This window comes from Ammodytes marinus, assembly GCF_949987685.1.
Source record: "Ammodytes marinus genome assembly, chromosome: 23".
Lineage (NCBI taxonomy): Eukaryota > Metazoa > Chordata > Actinopteri > Uranoscopiformes > Ammodytidae > Ammodytes > Ammodytes marinus.
Window position 1 is genome coordinate 22,606,035 of NC_137227.1, and position 22,397 is coordinate 22,628,431.

At 41.0% G+C, this 22,397-nt stretch overlaps 2 protein-coding genes across 2 annotated transcripts; both read right to left on the reverse strand.

The window, feature by feature from the left end:
• Window positions 1–3,119: 3,119 nt before the first annotated feature.
• Window positions 3,120–9,388, reverse strand: LOC307269236 (H-2 class II histocompatibility antigen, I-E beta chain-like). The gene is made up of 6 exons (XM_080052112.1): window positions 9,316–9,388; window positions 8,817–9,089; window positions 7,380–7,593; window positions 6,194–6,261; window positions 4,005–4,118; window positions 3,120–3,503 (listed from the first exon to the last, which is right to left on the reverse strand). Exons 1-6 carry the CDS (start codon window positions 9,374–9,376, stop codon window positions 3,478–3,480), a joined length of 756 nt encoding a protein of 251 aa, XP_079908238.1. The 5' UTR covers window positions 9,377–9,388; the 3' UTR covers window positions 3,120–3,477.
• Window positions 9,389–11,798: 2,410 nt separating this feature from the next.
• LOC307269239 (H-2 class II histocompatibility antigen, A-Q alpha chain-like) lies at window positions 11,799–18,628 on the reverse strand. The gene is made up of 4 exons (XM_080052115.1): window positions 18,465–18,628; window positions 16,943–17,191; window positions 16,343–16,627; window positions 11,799–13,877 (listed from the first exon to the last, which is right to left on the reverse strand). The coding sequence occupies exons 1-4, from the start codon at window positions 18,529–18,531 to the stop codon at window positions 13,756–13,758; spliced, it is 723 nt and encodes a 240-aa protein (XP_079908241.1). The 5' UTR covers window positions 18,532–18,628; the 3' UTR covers window positions 11,799–13,755.
• Between the last annotated feature and the right edge of the window lie 3,769 nt (window positions 18,629–22,397).

Genomic DNA, 22,397 nt, shown 5'->3' on the forward strand with positions numbered 1-22,397 from the left:
TGGTTAATTCAGTGAATATGTGTGGCTGTGCTTACGCCGATAAACCAAGTTAGCACCGGTCGGATAGCGTTAGCTAACTCACCCGGCTGTGTGCGGCCACCATGTCCACACAAAAACAACACCTACACGGCCAACAATTGTGCCAAAAAACAAATAAACAGCAAGTGAACGGAACAAATAGCCTTAAAACAGCATTGCAGATTCACGCCACTATGTACAGCACTTTGGACAGTGCAAACTGTCATAAATGTGCTTTTATAAATACATTTTACTTACTTACTTACTTATAACTCACCCAGGCCCTTGCGCACAAATCACCCCATCCCCAGAATTTTGGATAATAGGCATGATGCAGCAATTTAGGGTTGACATTGTGCTAACTATATAGACTCAAAGTGTAGCATACCAAAGCACTAAAACATGTGTCAAATGTTTTCAAACGTGTCTATAATTGTTCAGACACAATAATCAAAAAACCTTGATCATGGAAATTTTACTTTGAAAGGCAAAACACAGTTTTTTGAGCTTAAATGTGCTTATATCTTATTCCTTGTGTCTCCCTTCTTTACAGGATGAGTCAAATGGATGGCTCTTCTTAAATATGTGGTCACATTTCCAATTTCTTCCACGGTTTTCTAGAAACAAGGGGTTTTGCAACTTCCAAAATGCACAAATCACCCCACCTTCCCCTATATGAAAAACATAGAACCAGTAGAAATTAAAATTAGGAACCAAACAGAATTATAACCAACAGGTAAAACATGTCTGTCTTTGGTTGAATCCTTTCAGGTGAATGTTCCTACATCACCACAGCCGTTGCAGTCCAGGTTTATGGCTCAGCTGGAAAACTTCTCTGACAAACGGAGGAGTTTCTTCACTAGCAGAGGAGGAGTGGAGACATCCTGGGGGTCAACAGAACAGAGGAGGAGTGGAGACGTCCTGGGGGTCACGAGCAGAGGAGGGAGACGTCCTGGGGGTCAACGAATCGGTAAGTAGAATCAATGATTTGCCACTAAGGCCCTGTTTCCACCTGGGATTGTCCCACCCCACAAGGACTTACATGACACTCAAATTACATTTCATCCATAACTTACAGTCCAATAACCACACAGACAATTCTCTACTTTGCACAAAATAAAGAAAACATATATTGTGATATTAATTTAACTTATTAATTAAAAACAGGTCTTATTTATGAACTTCACACTGAACTGTACTGACGCAAGGCTAGAAAACATCTATTACTGATCATCCCTTCAGTCACTGATAGACGGGTTTTGTTTGGTATTTGCTAAACGAGTGACATACTGGATGTTGTTCATTTCTCACATCATTAAAACAACAACTAAGATATTATCCGAGACGATATATCGCACACCGATATGATGAGCGTATTCCCACCCCAAGCAGCCGGACAAAAGATATATTTTTTATGACTTGCAACTTATTTATATTGTTTTATATTTTAATATAGACAATCATACAACATAGTATACATAAACAAAACTAACACCCGGACAAAATTAAGTTTATCAATTATTTTGGTGTTATAAACTGAGCGTTGTGTCACAGCAGCAGGTGTTGTTACCTGCCTCCTCCGTGCAGCGCGTCTTCTCCTCAGACTGATCTCAAACCAAACGCGTTCTCGCCTTTCTCCCAAACACGTGGACGCAGGAATCTCACTGTAAGTATTGACAGATTATAAGGTTCTACAGTTGATTGCAATGTTTCATGAGTAATTGGTCACGGGCTGAGCATCACGCGTCGTATTTACAACTATTTCTGCTGCTTCGCTAAGTTAATTATTTGCAATAATGAGTTATGTCGTTTGTTTCTACACAGCCCATTGTTTTTTTATTTATTTTTTACCATCACAGACCTACACTGTTCAAAGCTAATGGTTACCCGCGTATTTAATGATATTTGTTAGGAGAAAGTGTTTTGAACTTGTGTAAAATAAATCCTCGCATACTAGTAAGTCGCTCGCTAACCGTTACCTGCTAGCCGATCGTGACGTAATAGGTCAACGGGAAAGGCTTCAACACTAACTAGATGGAAGCGTCTTAAAGGCCCGTATCTCCACCTATGTGTCATGAGGAATTAGTCACGGACTGAGCATTACACATCGTATTTAAAATGTATACTAACGAGGGTTAGGGTAGGAAAGGACTGGAGGCATATCTCCACCTATCATAGTGGAGTGGGACATGCTTCAGTCAATACATGGATCCCCCTCCCATGCTTCATACTGGGACAAGGACAGGAGTCTAAACAGCCAATATGGGACCAAGAGACACCATCCACTTTTACTGGTTTATTTATTGTTTATTTTATTTTATTTATTTTTATTCTGTGTGCCATTCACTGTGTATGAAAAGTGATTATACAAATAAATGTTGATTGATTTTGTTATTGTTGTGTCTATTGACAGTAAAGGCTGAACTGACTCTCACAGAAGAGCCTGTCTCTCTCTCTCTGTCTCGTGGTGAAGTCTCCGCCCGCTGGGATCAAACCCGACTCAGCGACCTCAGGTACGGCACACAGGTGAGTGAGGGATGGATGTGTGTGAGACTCAAAACAGCAAAAAATTATTTCAAGCCCCTAAAAATTTCAAACACCGTCCGTCAAATTTTCATGTCAATTACAGCGTATTCCAGCATTTCAATTTGCGTATTTCCGCGTATTTTTGCGTCTTATATTATATATGAAATGTCTAATAAAGCTTTGAGAATCTTCAGCAAAAAGATGGCGAATGGGTTAAAAGACAGTCACAAATAGTTTGGTTTTAGTTATTAAAGATGTTTAAAACATTATAACCATCATATGATCTTAGTTTTGTCATTTAAATGTATCCAGCATATCAAAACAGATCGCTAGTATGTACTAGGTTAGATTCTCTGCCAGAGACCAGGGCGCAGTGGCAGCACTGGTCTAGACAGTGAAAAACAGTTTTTAACTAAAGATTTATAATATTCATGAACATTTATTTTCAATCAGATTTTTGTAAAAGCTTCTTGAGACTCATGTATTAGACCAGGTTAACAGAGGCTTTAAGTACAGGTAAACTGAATAAATCCACAGAGAGATTAGACCAGGTTAACAGAGGCTTTAAGTACAGGTAAACTTAAAAAATCCACAGAGATGTTTCTGATGTTTATTGAGTCAGAAAAGGTTTCACTCCAGTAAAAATATAAAAATCTAACAATCACACAACCTACGAGCCCAAATCCTCCCAACGGCTGGATTCTGTTGATTCAAAGAGCAGCTATGAGTCAGTTAGCAGCTGTTAAATATTGATTTCACACAGTAAAGCTTCAGATCACATGTGGATACAGCAGAGTCTGAAGACCAGGGTTTAGACCAGTATCAGGGACAGATCACCAGAGAAGCAGCTGTTCAGTCAGCCAGCAGGGGGCAGCACTGACACACAGGAGCAGCTAGAAACAGCAGCTGCTTTCCTCCATCAGACACACAGGATCAGGAAGTGGGAACCAGAATCCGCCCTGAGAGAGAGAGAGAGAGAGAGAGAGAGAGAGAGAGAGAGAGAGAGAGAGAGAGGGGGGAGAGAGAGAGAGGGAGAGAGAGAGAGAGGGGGGGAGAGAGAGAGAGAGGGGTAGAGAGAGAGAGACAGAGAGAGGGTCAATAAACTGGTGTAAACTGGTAGTATGGTAGTGGTGCTTGTGAAGGGTAAAATATTTCTGGTTAATGCTCCTCCAAAAATCAATGGAATACTTTTTCAACATGAATTTGAATGAGGAGAGAAGGGAACTGGGTTAATATCTGAACAGATTTCAATCAAATCAGTTTTATTTCTACAGCCCAATATCACCAATATCCATTTTCCTCAGTGGGCTTCACAGTCTGTACACAGTATGACACCCTCTGCCCTTTAGCTTGACTATGGAATAACTCCCAGTAAAAACCCTTTAGGGGGGCTGTTAAAAAGAAACTCCTAAACTTGAAACAGAGACCTTTAAACAGTTTAGAGGGTAAACTGGTCTGACCTCTGGTTTTGCTCTTGTAGTAGATGAATCCAGCCAGAGATAAGATCAGACCCAGGATCAGTCCGGAGGCTCCGATGGCGATCTTGTTTCTCTCAGACTCAGGCATGGACGGGTCTGAGTACAGACAGACAGACAGACAGACAGACAGACAGACAGACAGACAGACATACAGTGTTAGTTTGTTCCTTATTCAGCGTGGCTTAACAAACTTGCAGTGAGTTGACATTGGAAAATGTAACTAGAGCATGGTAAATGGACTTGTATAGCGCCAGGGACGGCTGGTATCAATGGGCTAGTGGGGCTAAGCCCTCCCTATCTTTTATAATAAACATGAGAACATTATTAAATCAATTAAATTATTAAAATATAATAACTACTAATACTTGATTTTGTGCAAAACAAGCAGCAACAGCACCAAATAATCACAAAAACGCAGGATACATATCTGTCTGGGCTGACTTTTCTAAGCCCACACTTATCAGAATCAGCGTCCAATCGGTGTCGTCCAATCGTGATTGACAGGTATCATGACATACCCCCTCGATTTAGAGACCATTTGGGCTAAATGAGTCTAGCCCAGACCATTGACTTTCTACCAATCACAGTGGCCTACAGTGACTTTAGGCCCGCCTCCAACAGTGACAGTGACTCTCACTGGTGACTGTCACTGTTGGAGGCGGGAGATACTGAGTGTCAACAATGGCCAGTGCTAACCGGTGCTAACATACATTATGAAGTGGACTATACTGTCTCAGCCGTTTTCGTTAATTATTTTGGAAGGGGAAAAAAGAAACAAAGAGACTAGGTGGACATCGCCCAATCGCTGCCAAAAAAAAGGACACATGACAAAATCATTCATTTAGCGTTTCTTAGTTTGAAAGGAACGACTGGCTATCAGCTGGCGTAGCTAAAAGTGCACGTCTCTGTTTCCCGTGCTTGCTGCTGTTTGGAGGAGACAAAGCTAATATTGCCTGTCAACTGGATGACGGTCGGGCCGCTGCATCTCTATACAGAGACACAATGAGCAGGTAAAGAAAAAAGACATTGGCTGTTAAGGATTGTGGACTGTATTATGTTCTGTGGGGCATAGGAGCTAGCTCTGAGGGGCTCGGATGAATCTGCAACTTCTCTCCAGTTCGTTGACCAGTTCTCTTTTTTAGATCGCCAGTTAGCCTGTTAACCTGTCAAACGCACAGGTTGCTAAGTAGGTTACACGTTAAAAACGAGTTGCTTGATTGTATGTTAGCTGTCTATGAACAGAAACTGGCTGATGAATTGTCATAGTACCATTGTTGCTGTGCAGGCCGATGTGTGTGTGTGTGTGTGTGTGTGTGTGTGTGTGTGTGTGGGGGGGGGGGGGGGGGAGAATCCGAACATGTTTGTAGCCTACTTCTCTAATTTTTTTGCGGAGTATTATTAGGCTTGCTGTAACTTGGTGCTGTATCTCTGGACTGTACCTCTGATGTGATTTTGTTGTTGCTGCAGCGTGAACTATGTTTATAGGCCCTAGGCGTAATTAATTTGTTAGCCCCCCCACCCAATATCACCACCAGCCGCTACTGTATAGCGCTATATCTCCGTTTATCACAGACTCAAAGCGCTTTACATTGTTTTTTTGTACACATTCACCCAGTCACACACACATTCATACACCGATAGCAGCAGCTACCACACAGGGTAGGCTTAGCACTAGGGCGCTAAGCTAACTAAGCTAACTATCGGGAGCAATTCGGGGTTCAGTGTCTTGCCCAGGGACACTTCGACATGTGGCGGGGAGACTGGGGATCGAACCTTCGACCCTGCACACCAGAGGCGAACTTCCTACCCACTTCGCCACTGCCGCCCCAAAGAGCAAAGTTTCTATAGGTAGAAATCTAGTTTAGTTAACTAAAGCTAAACCGTAACCCTTTCTGGAAGGTGAAAAGCCCCGAGATCTAAACCTGTCGGTAATAAAACAGTCACTGAACAACTTGAATCACGATATGAATGTAGTTGAACTAGCTGCAAAATGGGGTTAAACTACTACTTTCAATAGTTAGAGTTCACTACTGCTTCACTAATACTAACAGGCAGAGAAACAGGCAGGTAAAGAGGTAGACAGGTGAGCAGACAGACAGGTAAAGAGGTAGACAGGTGAGCAGACAGACAGGTAAAGAGGTAGACAGGTGAGCAGACAGACAGGTATTTACCCCAGTCAGTAACCAGAGGTTTGCTCAGGCTTGCGTGCTCCACCACACAGGAGATCTTCTCTCCAGACCTTCAACACAAACACAGTTTCTGTCACTGAGAAACCTGAATCTGGACTAAAATGGTGTAAACAGATAAAAATGTAGGAAAACTGTCCTGGATTAAAATGACTTATTAACATTCATTATTCAAGTGTTAAGTTCTATAAACTAAGAATTCCACTAAATAAAGTTCTGCCAAATTAATATTTTTTGTTCATAGAGTTTCAACAGATTTTCGAATCAAGATTTTGACCGACTTGGTTTAGTTTATCTGTAGAAGTTTGTATGATACATTTCCATTACATATGAATGAAGAGTTATCTCCACAAAAGATCATCAGTGGCTCAAATGTAGAGAGTTTTCCTTTTAAACTGAAGAGTTTTAGTCTAGGCCTAAAAATCTTGTGCAGACTGTTAACTTGAAAATGTTAGTTTTCCTAGTTTTTTTTTCATTTTAACAGTAAACTGGTTAAACTGGTTTTAGACCCTGGACCTATGATGGGTAAACCTGGACCTATGATGGGTAAACCTGGACCTATGATGGGTAAACCTGGACCTATGATGGGTAAACCTGGACCTATACTGGGTAAACCTGGACCTATGATGGGTAAACCTGGACCTATACTGGGTAAACCTGGATCTATACTGGGTAGACCTGGACCTATGATGGGTAAACCTGGACCTATACTGGGTAAACCTGGACCTATAATGGGTAAACCTGGACCTATAATGGGTAAACCTGGACCTATACTGGGTAAACCTGGACCTATGATGGGTAAACCTGGACCTATACTGGGTAAACCTGGACCTATAATGGGTAAACCTGGACCTATACTGGGTAAACCTGGACCTATGATGGGTAAACCTGGACCTATGATGGGTAAACCTGGACCTATGATGGGTGAACCTGGACCTATGATGGGTAAACCTGGACCTATACTGGGTAAACCTGGACCTATACTGGGTAAACCTGGACCTATAATGGGTAAACCTGGACCTATACTGGGTAAACCTGGACCTATACTGGGTAAACCTGGACCTATGATGGGTAAACCTGGACCTATGATGGGTAAACCTGGACCTATGATGGGTAAACCTGGACCTATAATGGGTAAACCTGGACCTATACTGGGTAAACCTGGACTCACCTGGGTGTGTACTCGAGGTGGGAGTGGATCTGGTAGTACCAGTCCCCGTCTGCCAGCTCCTCAGTGGAAGTGACATCAGAGGTGACTTCCCGTCCGTCTCTGGTCCAGTGAACTCTGATCAGTTTGGGGTAGAAGTCGAAGACGCTGCAGACCAACACGGCCGCGTGTTTACCACCAGAGGGAGCAGTGGAGTGCAGACGTACGTAGGGCTTAGCTGGAACACATCAGGACCATGACGGGATTATTAGTGACGACAGAATGTTAGTAAAACGACCAACAGGTGGCCACACAGACCAACGTTTCATTACATGACATGTTTTCATCTTCATTATTTATTCATTTACAGTTTAAATCATATAAATATATGAATTAGCTTCAATGGAGTTAAACTAGTTTCAAAGACTTAAGTCAAAGTATTTCATTTCGAAATAATATTTTATCAAAATAATTTACTGGTTAAAATAATTTGAAGTTATGATGACAAAGGAGAAACAAAAAAGTACAAATATAAATAAATAAGGAAAAGCATCACTTAATGTGAAATAAACAGATCAGCTGTTTGAGTTCAAAGTGAAATATGATCAGAACAAACTGTCAGGAAGTAAAACAATATATTAATGTGCATCTGTAAAAGTCTGAGGAAAGAAACATGAGAAATATCATTAATAGGAGGAATAATGTTATTGTTGCAGTTTCAACAACAGTTGGTAAAAAAGACTTCAACAATTGAATACAAATATATATATTAAACTTCACTCTATGTGAAGCAGAGTTAAGACGAACGAGGAGTTGGAATTGGGGCAAAGGTGCTCTGTAATGTACGGCTTCAAAAACCAAAAGACCTTGAAATCGTTATGACGCTGATGGTGATAATTAGCAACTAAAACAATACATTCATTATTTAATCAAAATGTATTTGAAGAACACACTTTGTCAGAATGATAACAAAACGACCAGCAGGTGGCGACAGAGACAAACGTTTCAGTCCAACATGATTTCATCTTCATTACTTATTCATTAACAGTTTAATTAATACTGTATTTCTATCATTTATCGCCAGGGAAGTTAAACAATATATTACTGTGTTTCTGTGAGAAACATCATTAATAGCAGGAATATTAATATTTATGTTATTGTTTCAGTAGCAGAGTGTCATCACCAGGAGGTAACAAAGACTTTAGTCAAATTATTTCTTGTCAAATAATTATAATTTATAATATTTGATACTTTCTAAGTAATCTACTGTATAAACAAATGTGTTGTTGACTGAAGGATAAACAATAAAATATAAATGTATATATTAAACTTCACTCTATGTGAGAACAGATCAGCTGTTTGAGTTGAAATATGATCACAACAAACTGTCAGTTCAGTCAGAGATTTAATGATTAATAAATGAATCAATAACATGATGATGTCACACACACACAAACTCACCTGATTTAGTCAGAGCAGAGTTCCAGTCGATCTCTACGTTGTTTAGGCAGTACCTCTCCTTCTCAGCTCTCATGGCGCTCAGCACTGCAGGATCATTGTTCCAGTAATCAGCCTGTTTCATGCCGTACTCAGTGTATCCAACAAACTTCCCCACACTGCTGCTGAACCTGGCGTACTCCACTTTGTTGTAATTGTACGATAGGATGTACTCGATGTCTTTCAGATCAGTGGAGTTAAAATCACACTGGGTCAGGACAAATTCCATAAATCCACCTGAAAAACAAAATCATAAAATTCTCAGCTGACATAACTGATGTGTGCATTGCTGAGTGATCACTATATTGTTAAGTATATGTTAATGAGTGATGAGTAAATTCCTTTCCTACTTGGTCAGTGCATATATTCAGAAGTGATGAGTTTATATGTGTCTTACCTGGGTTATACATCCTGATCAATGTATCAGTGTATATAACAACGTTAGTATATTTCTGTCTCCTACCTGTGGTGTGGAGGCTGAAGAAGAGCAGGCAGCAGCAGCTCAGGATAAAGGATGAAGACATGTTGCTCTGTTCTCTTCACAAACACTGACAGCGTCTCACTGAGAGCTGCTCTATAAACCAGAGGACACGTCACATGACCTGCATCAGCTGTTGCTAGGTAGACCTCTCAGGCTGGTGGCTCAGCCATCTCATATGTTATCAATTTAATTGATATTAATTAATTCAAGCCCCCTTTACAGAGAAAACAGACTGGCCGAAAGATTTCTTGTACTTAGGAACAAGACATTCAGCATTGATGGAGGCTCGTGTAATTGCCCGACGAGAGCTCTGACGTCTGATGGCCAATTCAGACAACAGCAGATTACTGAAGTTAATAAAGTTGGCAAAGGTGCAATGGTTGTGTGTTTTTAGAATGCCACAGTGATGCCATCTCATGGGTTTCCGGTCCATGACTTTTATTGTCTGTTTGTATATTGAAAAGATAGGTTTTAATGTGGTAGAAGAAGCTTGTGACCATGATGTGATACAGTATGACAAATGAGAAAAAATCATAGCGTGCATAAATTATTATAAAACGGAAACAATTTAGATAGAGTTTTACCTTATTTGCAATTTACTTAATCTGAGTAAAACATTTTAAATTCTTATCCAGGATGACGCCTAGGTATTTTACTTCATTTACTGATTCAAGTACTTCATTTTTTATCGGTAGCTAATATACATTGTTTACAGGCCTATTACGGATGGAGAAGCACATGAAAACGGTTTTCTTCACACCGATAGTTAACTGAGACAGCTCAAGCCATTTAGAGATGCTGAGTAATGCCTGTGTCAGGTGCTCACCTGCCAACCTTAAAAACATTTGCAATAGACTCAATCCTGTGGATAGAAGTATCACCTACTTTCAGACTAGTTATTTTGGGGTGCTTATGCTTGCTGGAGTTGGTTAGTTTGTTTATATGTTGCCACAGTTTTGAACTATTACCATTGGCCTCTTCAATGAGTTAAGAGAAGTAATTGGGTTGGCCTTTGGTAATTCACACACTACTTTGTTCCTCAGGCCTGTGAAGATAAGGTGGTCAGTGTTGTTTTTTGTTATTAAAGACCTTTTAAGAGCAAGATCTCACTTTGAAGGATATCAATGTTAACCCATGGAAGAGATAATTTCTTGGACCTGCTTTTCCAGGTGTTTGTTTATTTATCAAATCACATAGGGTTGAGACAAAGTTGTCGGCACTGTGGTTTAGATCTGACTCTTTAGTTACCTTTTCCCATTTAATCTCATTAAAGTAATTTTCAAAGTCTATTTTTGGCTTGGTAATTGCAGTTGTTTGAGTTAGATTTTTTAGATGTTTTGTTGTGGTGTACTAGGCATTTTTTTAATTAGCTTTCGTACCATAAGTGTCATATTATGATCTGAAAGGCCAGTTATTAGATTATGGGCCAGTTTCACAGACATGGATTAAGCCTAGTCCTGGACTAAATGGAATTTTGAATGGGGGATATCCATTGAAAGTACAATTTAGTCCAGAACTAGGCTTAATCCATGTCTGCGAAACCGGCCCCATATGTTTTTGTTACCCGCTCTGGCCTGTTTGTAAAAATCATATTGAAGGATTGAAGGTCAATTTTCTTTAACAAGGCCTAGCAGATCTAATGGTTTTACCTGCAAAGCTCACATGACAAAGTCACCATCATCATCTTTCTGGCCATCTGAACTCTCATCAGTGGTGTCGTTAAGTGGAATGGAGATGTCACTCTCTTCTGAGCTACTGTAGACAATCACTTTCTTTTGGTGACCAGCGTATACAGCCATGCCACTGGCACAACTCTCAGAAATGTACTTTGCACTAGTTGCTCCGCGCTTGTGGAACCAACTGCCACCTGACAAATGTGATTCCCCTACATTTCTGCCTTTAAATCAAGGCTCAAAACCCATGTGTACACCCTGGTGTTTCCTCCCCATTAACTATCTTACCTCTGCACTACTATCTGTGTTTATGTGGATGTATGGGCTTTATGTCTTTTATTTAATTTGTGTTATTGTTATTTTACCTTCATTGTTTACCTACTGAATGCACTATGTACAGCACTTTGGACAGTGCAAACTGTTATAAATCTGCTTTTATAAATAAATTTTACTTACTTAATTAATTAATTACTTACTTATTTACTTACAACTCATCCCAGGCCCTTTGGCACAAATCACCCCAACCCCAGCATTTTGGATAATTAGCGTGATGCAGCAGTTTAGGGCTGCCATCATGTTAACTGTATAGGCTCAAAGTGTAGCATACTGGAGCACTAAAACATGTGTCAAATGTTTTCAAACTTGTCTATAATTGTTCAGACACAATAATCAAAAGACCTTGAGCATGGACATTTTACTTTTAAAGGCAAAAAACAGTTTTTTTAGCTTAAATGTGCTTATATCTTATTCCATGTGTCTATCTTCTTTACAGGATGAGATCAAATGGCTCTTCAAAAATATGTGGTCACATTTCCAATTTCTTCTATGGTTTTCTAGAAACAAGGGGTGGCACTACTTCCCCGCTGGCACAACTCACCCCACTCTCCCCTATATAATCAAAAGAATCAGACAGTTTTCTATCCCGTGATAACACAGCTGGAGAGTTTCTGGTTTAATCAGGTTGACAGGTTAACCCTCGTAATGTACTCCCGTCTGACTTACACTCATGGTCCTCTGGGGTCATATTGACCCCAAACGGTTTGGTGTTTTTTTAAAGCCTAATGTATAAATTGTCAATACATTTTGTGTTACACCTTTACTCTGACTTGAGTCCAACCCATTACCACAAATATTTGCCTTTGTTTTTGAATTTTAGGCCAACAGACCTTGTTTACATAAAAATATAAAAAATTTTCGATGTAAAATTAACAAAAAAAATAAATAAAAATCCTTTACATGATTTTGACTATATGACTCATTAGAGAGGCTTATGTCAAAGGTTAGTGAAAAAACAGTTTTTGAATCACTTAGATTTTTTGAATAGGAGCAAATACAAACACCCATGGTCCTCTGGGGTCATATTGACCCCGCCCGGTTCGGCTGTTTTTTAAAGCCTATAAAGTATAAATGATCAATTAATTTTGTGTTACACCTTTAGTCTGACTTGAGCCCAACCCATTACCACAAATATTTCCCTTAGTTTTTGAATTTAGGGCCAACAGGCCTTGTTTATATAAAAGTATGACAGTCAAACCAGGCAGGGTCAGTTCTCGCCTGGTTTGACTGTTTCTAAGGCAAAAAGCATAAATAATCACTCACCTCAGTTCTTCAGTTTTATACTCAACTTTATGCTAACTCATTACCTGACATAATTAACATTACAACACAACATTACGACACGTAAAACTTTTAAAAAATGAACTTTTTAGAAGTGAGTCACCCTCGATGTGTCCCTCAGTTTCATGCGAGGCCGGTAGTTATGGAGTGATCTTTGCAGATTCCCTTCATGGCATTTTGTTGAACTTGGTTCAAAATGAGCTCACAAGCCTCTAAGGTAAAGCCTGCTGCCTACTGATCATGCTGCCTGTCTCAGACTAAGGTTTGAAATGGTGCAGAGTCTGCCAGAAACGATCTGTTTATGTGTTTTGTTTTCTAAACCATTGCTTGACCCCACACATCAAAGGCACAGGTGTTGGGTCTGTCTGTGTGTGTTTTTTTGGGGGGGAGTGCTCATGTGTGTGTGTGTGTGTGTGTGTGTGTGTTTGTGTGCTCATGGGTGTGTGCTCATGTACAGGTATGTGCATGTATGGGTGGGTGTGTGTGTGTGTGTGTGTGTGTGTTGCTATGTGTGGGTGTGTGTGTGTGTCTGTGCTGTGTGTGTGTGTGTGTAGGTGTGTGTGTGTGTGTATATGTGCGTGCTTGTGTGTGTGTGTGCTGGTGACGTGTGTGTGTTTGTGTGTATGTGTATGTGTAGGTGTGAGTGTGTGTGTGTGTGTGTGTGTGTGTGGATGTCGTTAGAAGAAGGGGGGGCGGGTATTTCATCTGTTAGAAGCAGTATAGTGTGACATTTTGCCCCATTTCACCATTGTGTGCTGCGGGGTCATATTGGCCCCAGAGGACAACAGGTGTTATAAAATTAAATAAAACACCCATAATTTGATCAAAACACTTCAAAATATTAATCATCAAAAGCATAGTATTGAACAACCCCGTTCATGTTCAGACCATTTGGTGAATGAAAAACATATTTTCACAGAAAAAGAAATGTCTTGTGGGGTCAAATTGACCTCAGTACAATATGAGGGTTAAAGCAGAAAAAGTTTGTGAGTAGTTTTACTGTGAACCAAATGCAAATATCTTTACATCATGAAAGGGATAAAGTTAGAAAACTAATATTGTGATGGCAGAATTTATGAAGATGACAGTAGAATCACTACAGAAGTTTAATGACATCATCAGCCCCGACCAATCAGCTGCACTCATTTCCTTTGATGAGGAAGAAGGTTCCAACAGCGACTCCGATCAGACCGACAGTCAGACCCAATCCACAGAAGACTGCAGGTCCTACACTGGACTGCTGCACCTCCACCTCTGGAGACAGACACACACATTAACACATCTGGAGACACACACACATTAACACATCTGGAGACACACACACACATTAACACACCTGGAGACACACACACATTAACACATCTGGAGACACACACACACACATTAACACATCTGGAGACAGACACACACACACACACACACATTAACACATCTGGAGACACACACACATTAACACATCTGGAGACAGGCTTCTTTGTCCAGTTGTGATCGGATTCCATTTACCCGCTCTGTATGTAAGTCAACTTGTACATCATTTCAATTTGCATTGCTGTTTTTAACCGGTGGGGTTCAAACAAGTAAACATACAGGGCTGTACAGTGCCACAGTTTTAATCGCATTTGCTATTAAAATGCATTACATGCGAAGATAATTACAAGTCTTGGTTGACGAGATAGGCTACCGTCTCATTTAGACAAAGAGGAGCGATGCACAACACTGCTTAGAGGGCTCTACATTCGCCAAATGCGGGTAAATATCATCGATACAGTCATATGAAAAAGTTTGGGAACCCCTCTCAGCCGGCATTATAATCGACTCTGCTTTCACAAAAAAAAAGATAAAAGTGGTGTGTCTTTCATTTACCAGGAACAGCTAAGTACTGGGATGTTTTCCAAACAAAGAGTTTTTGAAAAGCAGTATTTGGTTGTATGAAATAAAATAAAATGTGAAAAACTGTCTGTGCAAAAATATGGGAACCCTTGTGGTTTTGTTGATTTTAATGCCTGTAACAGCATGTAAAACTGATGACTTTAAACACAAAGTTGGTTGGATTATGTTGTTAAGCCTTGAACCTCATAGAAATGTCTGTTTAATCATGAGAAAATGTATTTTAGGTGCCTAAATGCAAGTTGCACTTCTCTTTGACTCTCTGCAGAAGTGAGACAGAATGGGATCATCAAAGCAGCTCCCAAAATATCTGAAAAACAAAGATTATTCATTGTCATGGTTTAGGGGAAGGCTACAAGAAGCTTTCCCAAAGGTTTCAATTGTCAATTTCGACTGTAGGGAACGTTGTCAGGGAATGGAAGGACACAGGCACAGTTGCAGTTAAACCCAGGTCTAGCAGACCAAGAAAAAAACAGGAGTGCATATGCGGCGGATTGTGAGAATGGTTGCAAACAACCCACAGATCACCTCCAAAGACCTGCAAGAACATCTGGCTGCAGATTGTGTATCTGTACATGGTTCTACAATTCAGCGCAATTTGCACCAAAACATCTGTATGGCCGGGTGATGAGAAGGAAGCCCTTTCTGCGCCCACGCCACAGATACAGTTGCATGGAGTATGCTAAAGCTAATTTAGACAAGCCAGATTCATATTGGAAGAAAATGCTTTGGACTGATGAGACAAAAATTAATAAATTTGGTCATTATAAAAAGTGCTTTGCATGGCGAAAGAAGGAAACTGCATTCCAAGTAAAACACCTCCTACCTACTGTCAAATTTGGTCATGCTGTGGCCACTTCAGGGACTGGGGCCCTGGTTAAAGTGGATAGTCGGATGAATTCAACCCAGTTTCAACAGATTATTCAGGATAATGTTCAATCATCAGTCACAAAGTTGAAGTTGCGCAGGGGTTGGATATTCCAACAAGACAATGACCCTTAACACAGTTCAAATTCCTGCAGAGGGAAAAGTACAATGTTCTGATATGGCCGTTGCGGTACAATGACTTGAATATCATCTAAAATCTATGGGATGATTTGAAGCGGGCGTTCCATGCTCGGCAGCCATCACATTTAACTGAACTGGATCGCTTTAGTGTGTAAGAATGTTCAAAATACCTACATCCAGGATCCAGACACTCATCACAGGCTACCGAAGGCGTCTAGAGGCTGTTATCTTTGCAAAAGGAGGCTCAACTAAGTACTGATGTCATTTTTCTTTTGGGGTGCCCAAATTTATGCACCAGTCAAATTTTGTTATGATGCCTATTGCATATTTTCTATTATTCCAATAAACAAAATGACACTGCTGAATTGCTTCTGTTTCCCTAATGTATGTCATATATGAAAAGGAATTTTCTTCTTTGAAATCCCAGCTAATGATTAACAAAAATCCCAAAAATTAGAAGGGGGTCCCAAACTTTTTCATATGACTGTAGTATATAAAAGTAAAAACTCTTAGGCGAGTAAGTTATTACGCCACTTTGGCTGGTGAAAGATGTGTGCTCACCGGGCGGCTTTTCTAACGTCTGATACACTCACGAAAATCATGTTAAAGACAAGTGGAAACGGGGTCAGAGACACACATTAACACATCTGGAGACAGACACACACATTAACACATCTGGAGACAGACACACATTAACACATCTGGAGACAGACACACATTAACACATCTGGAGACAGAGACACACATTAACACATCTGGAGACACACACATCAACACATCTGGACCATGAGGACCAGCTGTGTTGGTGTAAACCAGGTTCTCACCCCAGATCCTGGTCAGTGATTGGTCCAGGGCCTGATGACTCACTGAACAGCTGTACATGTCTCCCAGCTGTGGGAGGAACTGCAGTGTGGAGATCTGGCTGAAAGAACGGTCTCTGCTGGGGAAGGGAACGTTGCTGCTGGCTCCTTGGGTCACGTTCTCTCCGTTCTTTGTCCAGTAGAACGTCACAGGAGCCGGGTAGAACCCGGACACGTGACAGAGCAGGTGGTTCTCCTCTCCGAGCTCCACCTCGTCTCTGGGGTACATCATCGGGCTGGAAGGAGCATCTGGACACAGACAGAATACATAAGATCTGCTGCTTTCACAGGAAATCACTGTCAGAGTCCTGGTCAAAAAAATCAAACTTCACATGTTTCTCTATCAGGTATGTGTATAATTATAAAATAACAAAAATATACTTTTTTACATGGCACTTTTCAAATAAAGTTACAAATGTCTTCACAAAATCAAAATAAAATCAAGCAATAAAATGCAGAAATAACACAAATAACTAGGCTATACATATACCTTATAAATGAATAGTCAAAATAAAATAAATAAAAAATATTAATTATTTAAAAGCAGAATTGTTAGATTTTTACCGCGCTCCACTGGCATGTCCTTGTTGCCTTTACGAGAATTTTTCAGGTTCCCTCTGCAGATCTGTTGATTTGCCACAGCTCCTTGATAAGCTCCTTCCCCGTATGTCAGATGATCTATGAAGTCCGGCTGAGGCTCCACTCCTCTCTTGTTGATGAAGTCTGCGTACCAGATCTCTTCACCATCCAGAGCGTACACCTTCTCTCCATCAACGTCTGAACAGCCGTCAATAGCTAAGTCCTGATGAAAACCTGAAGACAGACAGATTGTTTGTTTGTTTACAAACTGCTTCCTGTTTGAATCAGACAGAAACATGAAAACACACCACAGTCTGTCACCTCGGAGACGTACTTGTCCCCCCACATCAAAGCAGCCCCCGCCCTTTCTCCTTTAAATAATAATATCTGCCCTGAACAACTCTTAAGACTCATTTTCCTAAACTAATCCCCAGACTTTTAAAACCGTGTTTTAAGTCTTATTCTCTTATTTTACCTTAAGCCTTAATTACATTTTTTTATTTAGATGTGTTGGCCGTGTAAAGCAACTTTAAAGCTACTACGAGTAAGTCGGCACGTTGGCGACACCTTTGAACAAAAGCGGTAGTATTATTACGACGCCAGCTGTCGTGAAGCTGTTTTGTAGCTCGTGCAGGGAGTGCAAGATTCAAATAATCAGGAAGCAATATGGTGCGTGGCGTGTCCGTGTGTTGAAAGTGTGAGGGCACCGGACTCTTTTCGGCTCCGTGAGTCTATGGGTGACACAGCATCAACTAATGCCAGTAAGTGCTAAACACACCTGATTTCAATGAGTTGATGCATTGTCACCTCTCACGGAGCTGAACGAGTCCCCGTGTCCTCACACAAAGCGAATGAACGAGAGATGGCAGTTAGTTAGTATGGATCACGATGAGGTAATGTGTTGTTGTAAATAATGACTATTTCAGATGAATAATGGTCATCTGATGATGCTGGTGAGGCAAAGTAAACTTTGTTTTAGTAGGCTACCGCTCATTCATTTAGGAGTAAACACTGCAGTCTAGTTTCGCTGCATGAAATTGTGTATACAACGCCCTCCCGCCCGACTATCACTCTCCCTTTTAGCTTTTCTTCATTGCATTTTCTTTTTTTCTTTGATGGTTCAGCCCCGTTATCAGTCATTATGACGACAAACAACTGTCTCAAACAAGGCTCCCGCTCCCCTTCCCTCACCTGGAGGGATAGGCTTCTCAATTCACGTTCCTGCGCCACGCTGAAATCTGTGACCAATACGGATATGTGACCATAGAGCATGCACGCGTGAACCGAAATCGGACTGGGTGTGCAACCAGACCAAAAGCAGTAATAAAAACTATTTAAAAACGTCTTTCTTTGCACTGATGGTCTGGTTTGCTGTTAAAGGTAATTTATGATTATCAGAGGAAACATGAGGCTGTTTAAAAGATATTTAAATGTTACTCGTAGCCGCTTTAAGAGCTCAGAAAGGCGTTGTATAAAGCTCATGTATTAATAATAGACTCAAACTTACTGTCAGCGGAGACACAGAGGACACAGGAGAGGAAGAGGACCATCATCTTCATCTTCATCATCTTCATTAGAACCAGAACCAGCCTGACACTCTGAACCAGCCTGACACTCTGAACCAGCCTGACACTCTGAACCAGCCTGACACTCTGAACCAGTGTGAGACTCTGATACGGACTGACAAACTCCTGCAGCAGCTGTTTATCTCTAACACAGAAAAACAACCAATCACAGGGCAGAGATGAGGTGATGTCATCAGTTGCCGAGTAAAGGATCGCGGCTGCTCTCATGAACTTTATTAAACATGATCACAGCTAGGGATCAATAACCTATAGGGTATACAGTCTCAAAATGAGAATCATTTTTTTAAACTTTCCTTTTTAAGATCTTTTTTTTTTGAGTTTTCCTAAATGAAGCCTTAAAATTCTGATAGAGATGATAGAGATAGAGATCTTAAACTTTAAAAAAGTTTAAGATTTATAAAATCAGGTCTGAAATAAGTAGGTTAATATTTTTTATCTGTTTGGTTATATTAATCTCTGTAATACGGATTCTACTGGGCCTAAACATGCAGCTCTTTCATCAGTCTGAGTTGTGAGAAAACCAATGAAATAACGTGACCCCAAATTAAAATACGCAAATATGAAGATTTTATATTTCTGCTGTCGTCTTTACTTGAATGTTTACAGAAATGAAAATAGAATATATCTTTTGCATTTTATTTAATATCTATCGATCGATCTATCTATCTATCCTCTTATCGGGGGGTTAGGGTCTAGGGGGCAACAGTTCCATCAGACCCCAAACTTAATATAAAGGGTTAGATTATTAGTATTACTGATCATTCTGCATGATTTAATATTATATTATTAATAACTGTTCTGCAGTCTGTGAGGGACGAACTCAGCGACTGATTCAATGAGTTTGTGATGATAAATTGATGGGGTTAGGGTTACAGAAGGGAGCGGGGAAGAGGTGGGTTTTGAAGCGGGACTCAATGAGTTTGTGATAATAAACCTTCAGACAGTAAAGTGTTGCTATGAGACAGAGTCTGAGTTCAGCAGTGAAACCGGTCTGACCACACGATGCCTTCAGGCTCCAACTGAAACCAGGAATTCACCACATTCCCTCTGACACTGAGGATCAGCTGCAGCACTGAGTTAATGTGAAGTGGTGGATTGTCCTGCAGCACATGAAGGCAGCAGCGTCTGAGGAAAGTCCCCACTGTTTACTTTCAGTTACAGCTCAGCAGCCAATCAGAAAACAGAGCTGCTGATGAGTCATCGGTCTCCGGCAGAACAAGGTCGTTGTAGGACGGGATCAGAGAGAGAGAAGGGTTTGGAAGTCCCTTTGGTCTGATGCCTTGAGAAGTCAGATCACTGTCACCTTCATCTGAGGAAAGAGAAACAGTGAAAAGAAAACAACCCAAACTACATCACAAACAATCTGCAGTTATCAGAAATGATGAACTCCTGTGTGTCAGAGAGAACCAGATCAAAGGATCAACAGTCTGCATCAACAAAGCTAAAGAAAACTCTTCCCCAAAATCCTGAAGCCAAACTCTTAAAGCAAGAACATGTAGAAACAGAGGACACTCTACATATAAATGCTGCAAGGACAGAGAACACCCCCTCTCTCCACCCCCCGTCCCCAGCTCAGGATCAAGATCAATACATCCACCTTCCTCTTATCACTGTTGACTGGAGCCTAAAACGCAAGAATGTCATTGCCAGCGACTGCTTCTGTTATTGTTGTTAATATTACAAATTCACCATCTTGAATATTATCCAGGGTCGACAGCTCCATTGTACCCCAAACTTCCCTTTCCCCTTCCCCACATGAACAGCTCTGACTGGGGGATCCTGAGGTGTTCCCAGGGTGGAGACATAATTTCTCCACCTAGTCCTGGGTCTTGGTGGTGCCTGGAACACCTCCCTAGGGGAGGCGCCCAGGGAGCGTCCTTACCAGATCTATCTATCTATCTATCTATCTATCTATCTATCTATCTATCTATCTATCTATCTATCTATCTTGGGACATCCTTACCAGATGCCCTAACCTCCTCCACTGTCTCCTTTCTACCAAAGGAGCAGCATCTCTACTCTCTCAGGATGACTGAGCTTCTCTCTCTGTCTCTAAGAGAGACACCAGCCCCCCTCCTGAGAAAACACATCTTTGGGCATTGTTCGATCCAGAGCGAAGACTGTCTGTGTGTTTGCAGCGAACAGCCGCTCAGAGTATCGGGACCCTCAGCACCGGTTCCCCTGTTCCTTCTCCTCAACAGCTGTTCCTCCAGTAATACGTCTTTATCTTTACTTTTCATATGACAAGGACAGGCACAATGCGTATTTATAAACATATCTGTAAATATGTCAGATTTAGTTTTCCTCTGCAGGCCCTGGCCAGATTGAGTATAGGCTCCCTTATAGGACCCTTCTCTGGTGGAGATGAGTCGCCTGCAGGTTAACACAGTTAAATGACCAATGCCCTGCTGTACATCTTCTACATGACGACTCTAATCTTTCTCTGTCTGACAGGTTTGACTGAAGCAGAAGATTGTAGAACCTCATCATTATGTTTCATGTTCTCACCGGCTTCAGAGACATTTCTGACCTGGAACTTTCTTCTGTCAGTCAGTGATGCTCAACCAGATACAATACAATGATGGCTGTGAAATCTACTTTTATTTTAATTTTATTATAATGTATGAAAAATAAGAGAAACATGTTTAAACTTCTGGTTTCTCCTTTTGAACATGAAGCATATTATTTTATTTGAATTTATTATTTGTCTGAAAAGATCTTCTAGCTAGATAAGAATGCTATTCATGAGGGATGTTATTGTTTTGGTGGTTGGTGGCAGGGAGAGGTGTGTCACCTGTGTGTGTGTGTGTGTGTGTGTGTGTGTGTGTGTGTGTGTGTGTGTGTGTGTGTGTGTGTGTGTGTGTGTGTGTGTGTGTGTGTGTGTGTGTGTGTGTGTGTGTGTGTGTGTGTGTGTGTGTGGAGCTGGGGGAAGGGATGGTAGTTGAGTGTTGAATTGTTAGATGATAGTGTTGCACTAAAAAAAGCAATTATAAAAAATGTAAAAAAAACTCAACAGTACACTTTTTTTTGTTTTCAGTTTGTATAAAGTTTCCCTGACATTAACTGACTCATGAGATTCTGAACTCTCAGTAAACATAAAGAACATAAAGAGTCCATCACAGAGTTCAAACAACAAACTGCTGAACACAGCCAGTGATGGAACACAGGGAAAGAGTCTCTCTCAGACAGAAGGGATGGGAGTTGAAGGATATGATAAATCAAAATGTGTTTTGCAACCTGTATTGTATTCTGTGTTGAGTTGTTAGAGTTAGTGTTGCACTAAAACAATCTGGTGGAACATGTTAGAGCGTCAGGAAGGATCAGGTGACTGGACTTCTGATCAAAGATTAAAACCTCAAACACAGAAGTGAGAATCAAACCAGCAGAACGAGTCCAGCCTCACGTGACCTACCGCGGCTCTGTTCAGCAGCTTGTTGTTTGGACGCAGCGTCTCACACACACACACACACACACACACACACACACACACACACACACACACACACACACACACACACACACACACACACACACACACACACACACACACACACACACACACACACACACACACACACACACACACACACACACACACAGCGTCTCTGGAAAGTCCCGACTCTTTACTTTCACTTCTCTGTCCAGCAGCCAATGAGAGCAGCAGCTGCAGCAGCGTCATCAGTTGCCAGGGGCAGAGCTCTGGACACTGACGCTAACCTCAGCCCAGTTTAACAGCGGCAGAGAGAAGGAGCTCAGACGCCCCCTACTGGCTCAATAACACACTGCAGCTCATTACCACCTGCTCAGGGGAGGCGGGGAGGAGATTTCAGACTTTAGATACTTCAGCTACACTA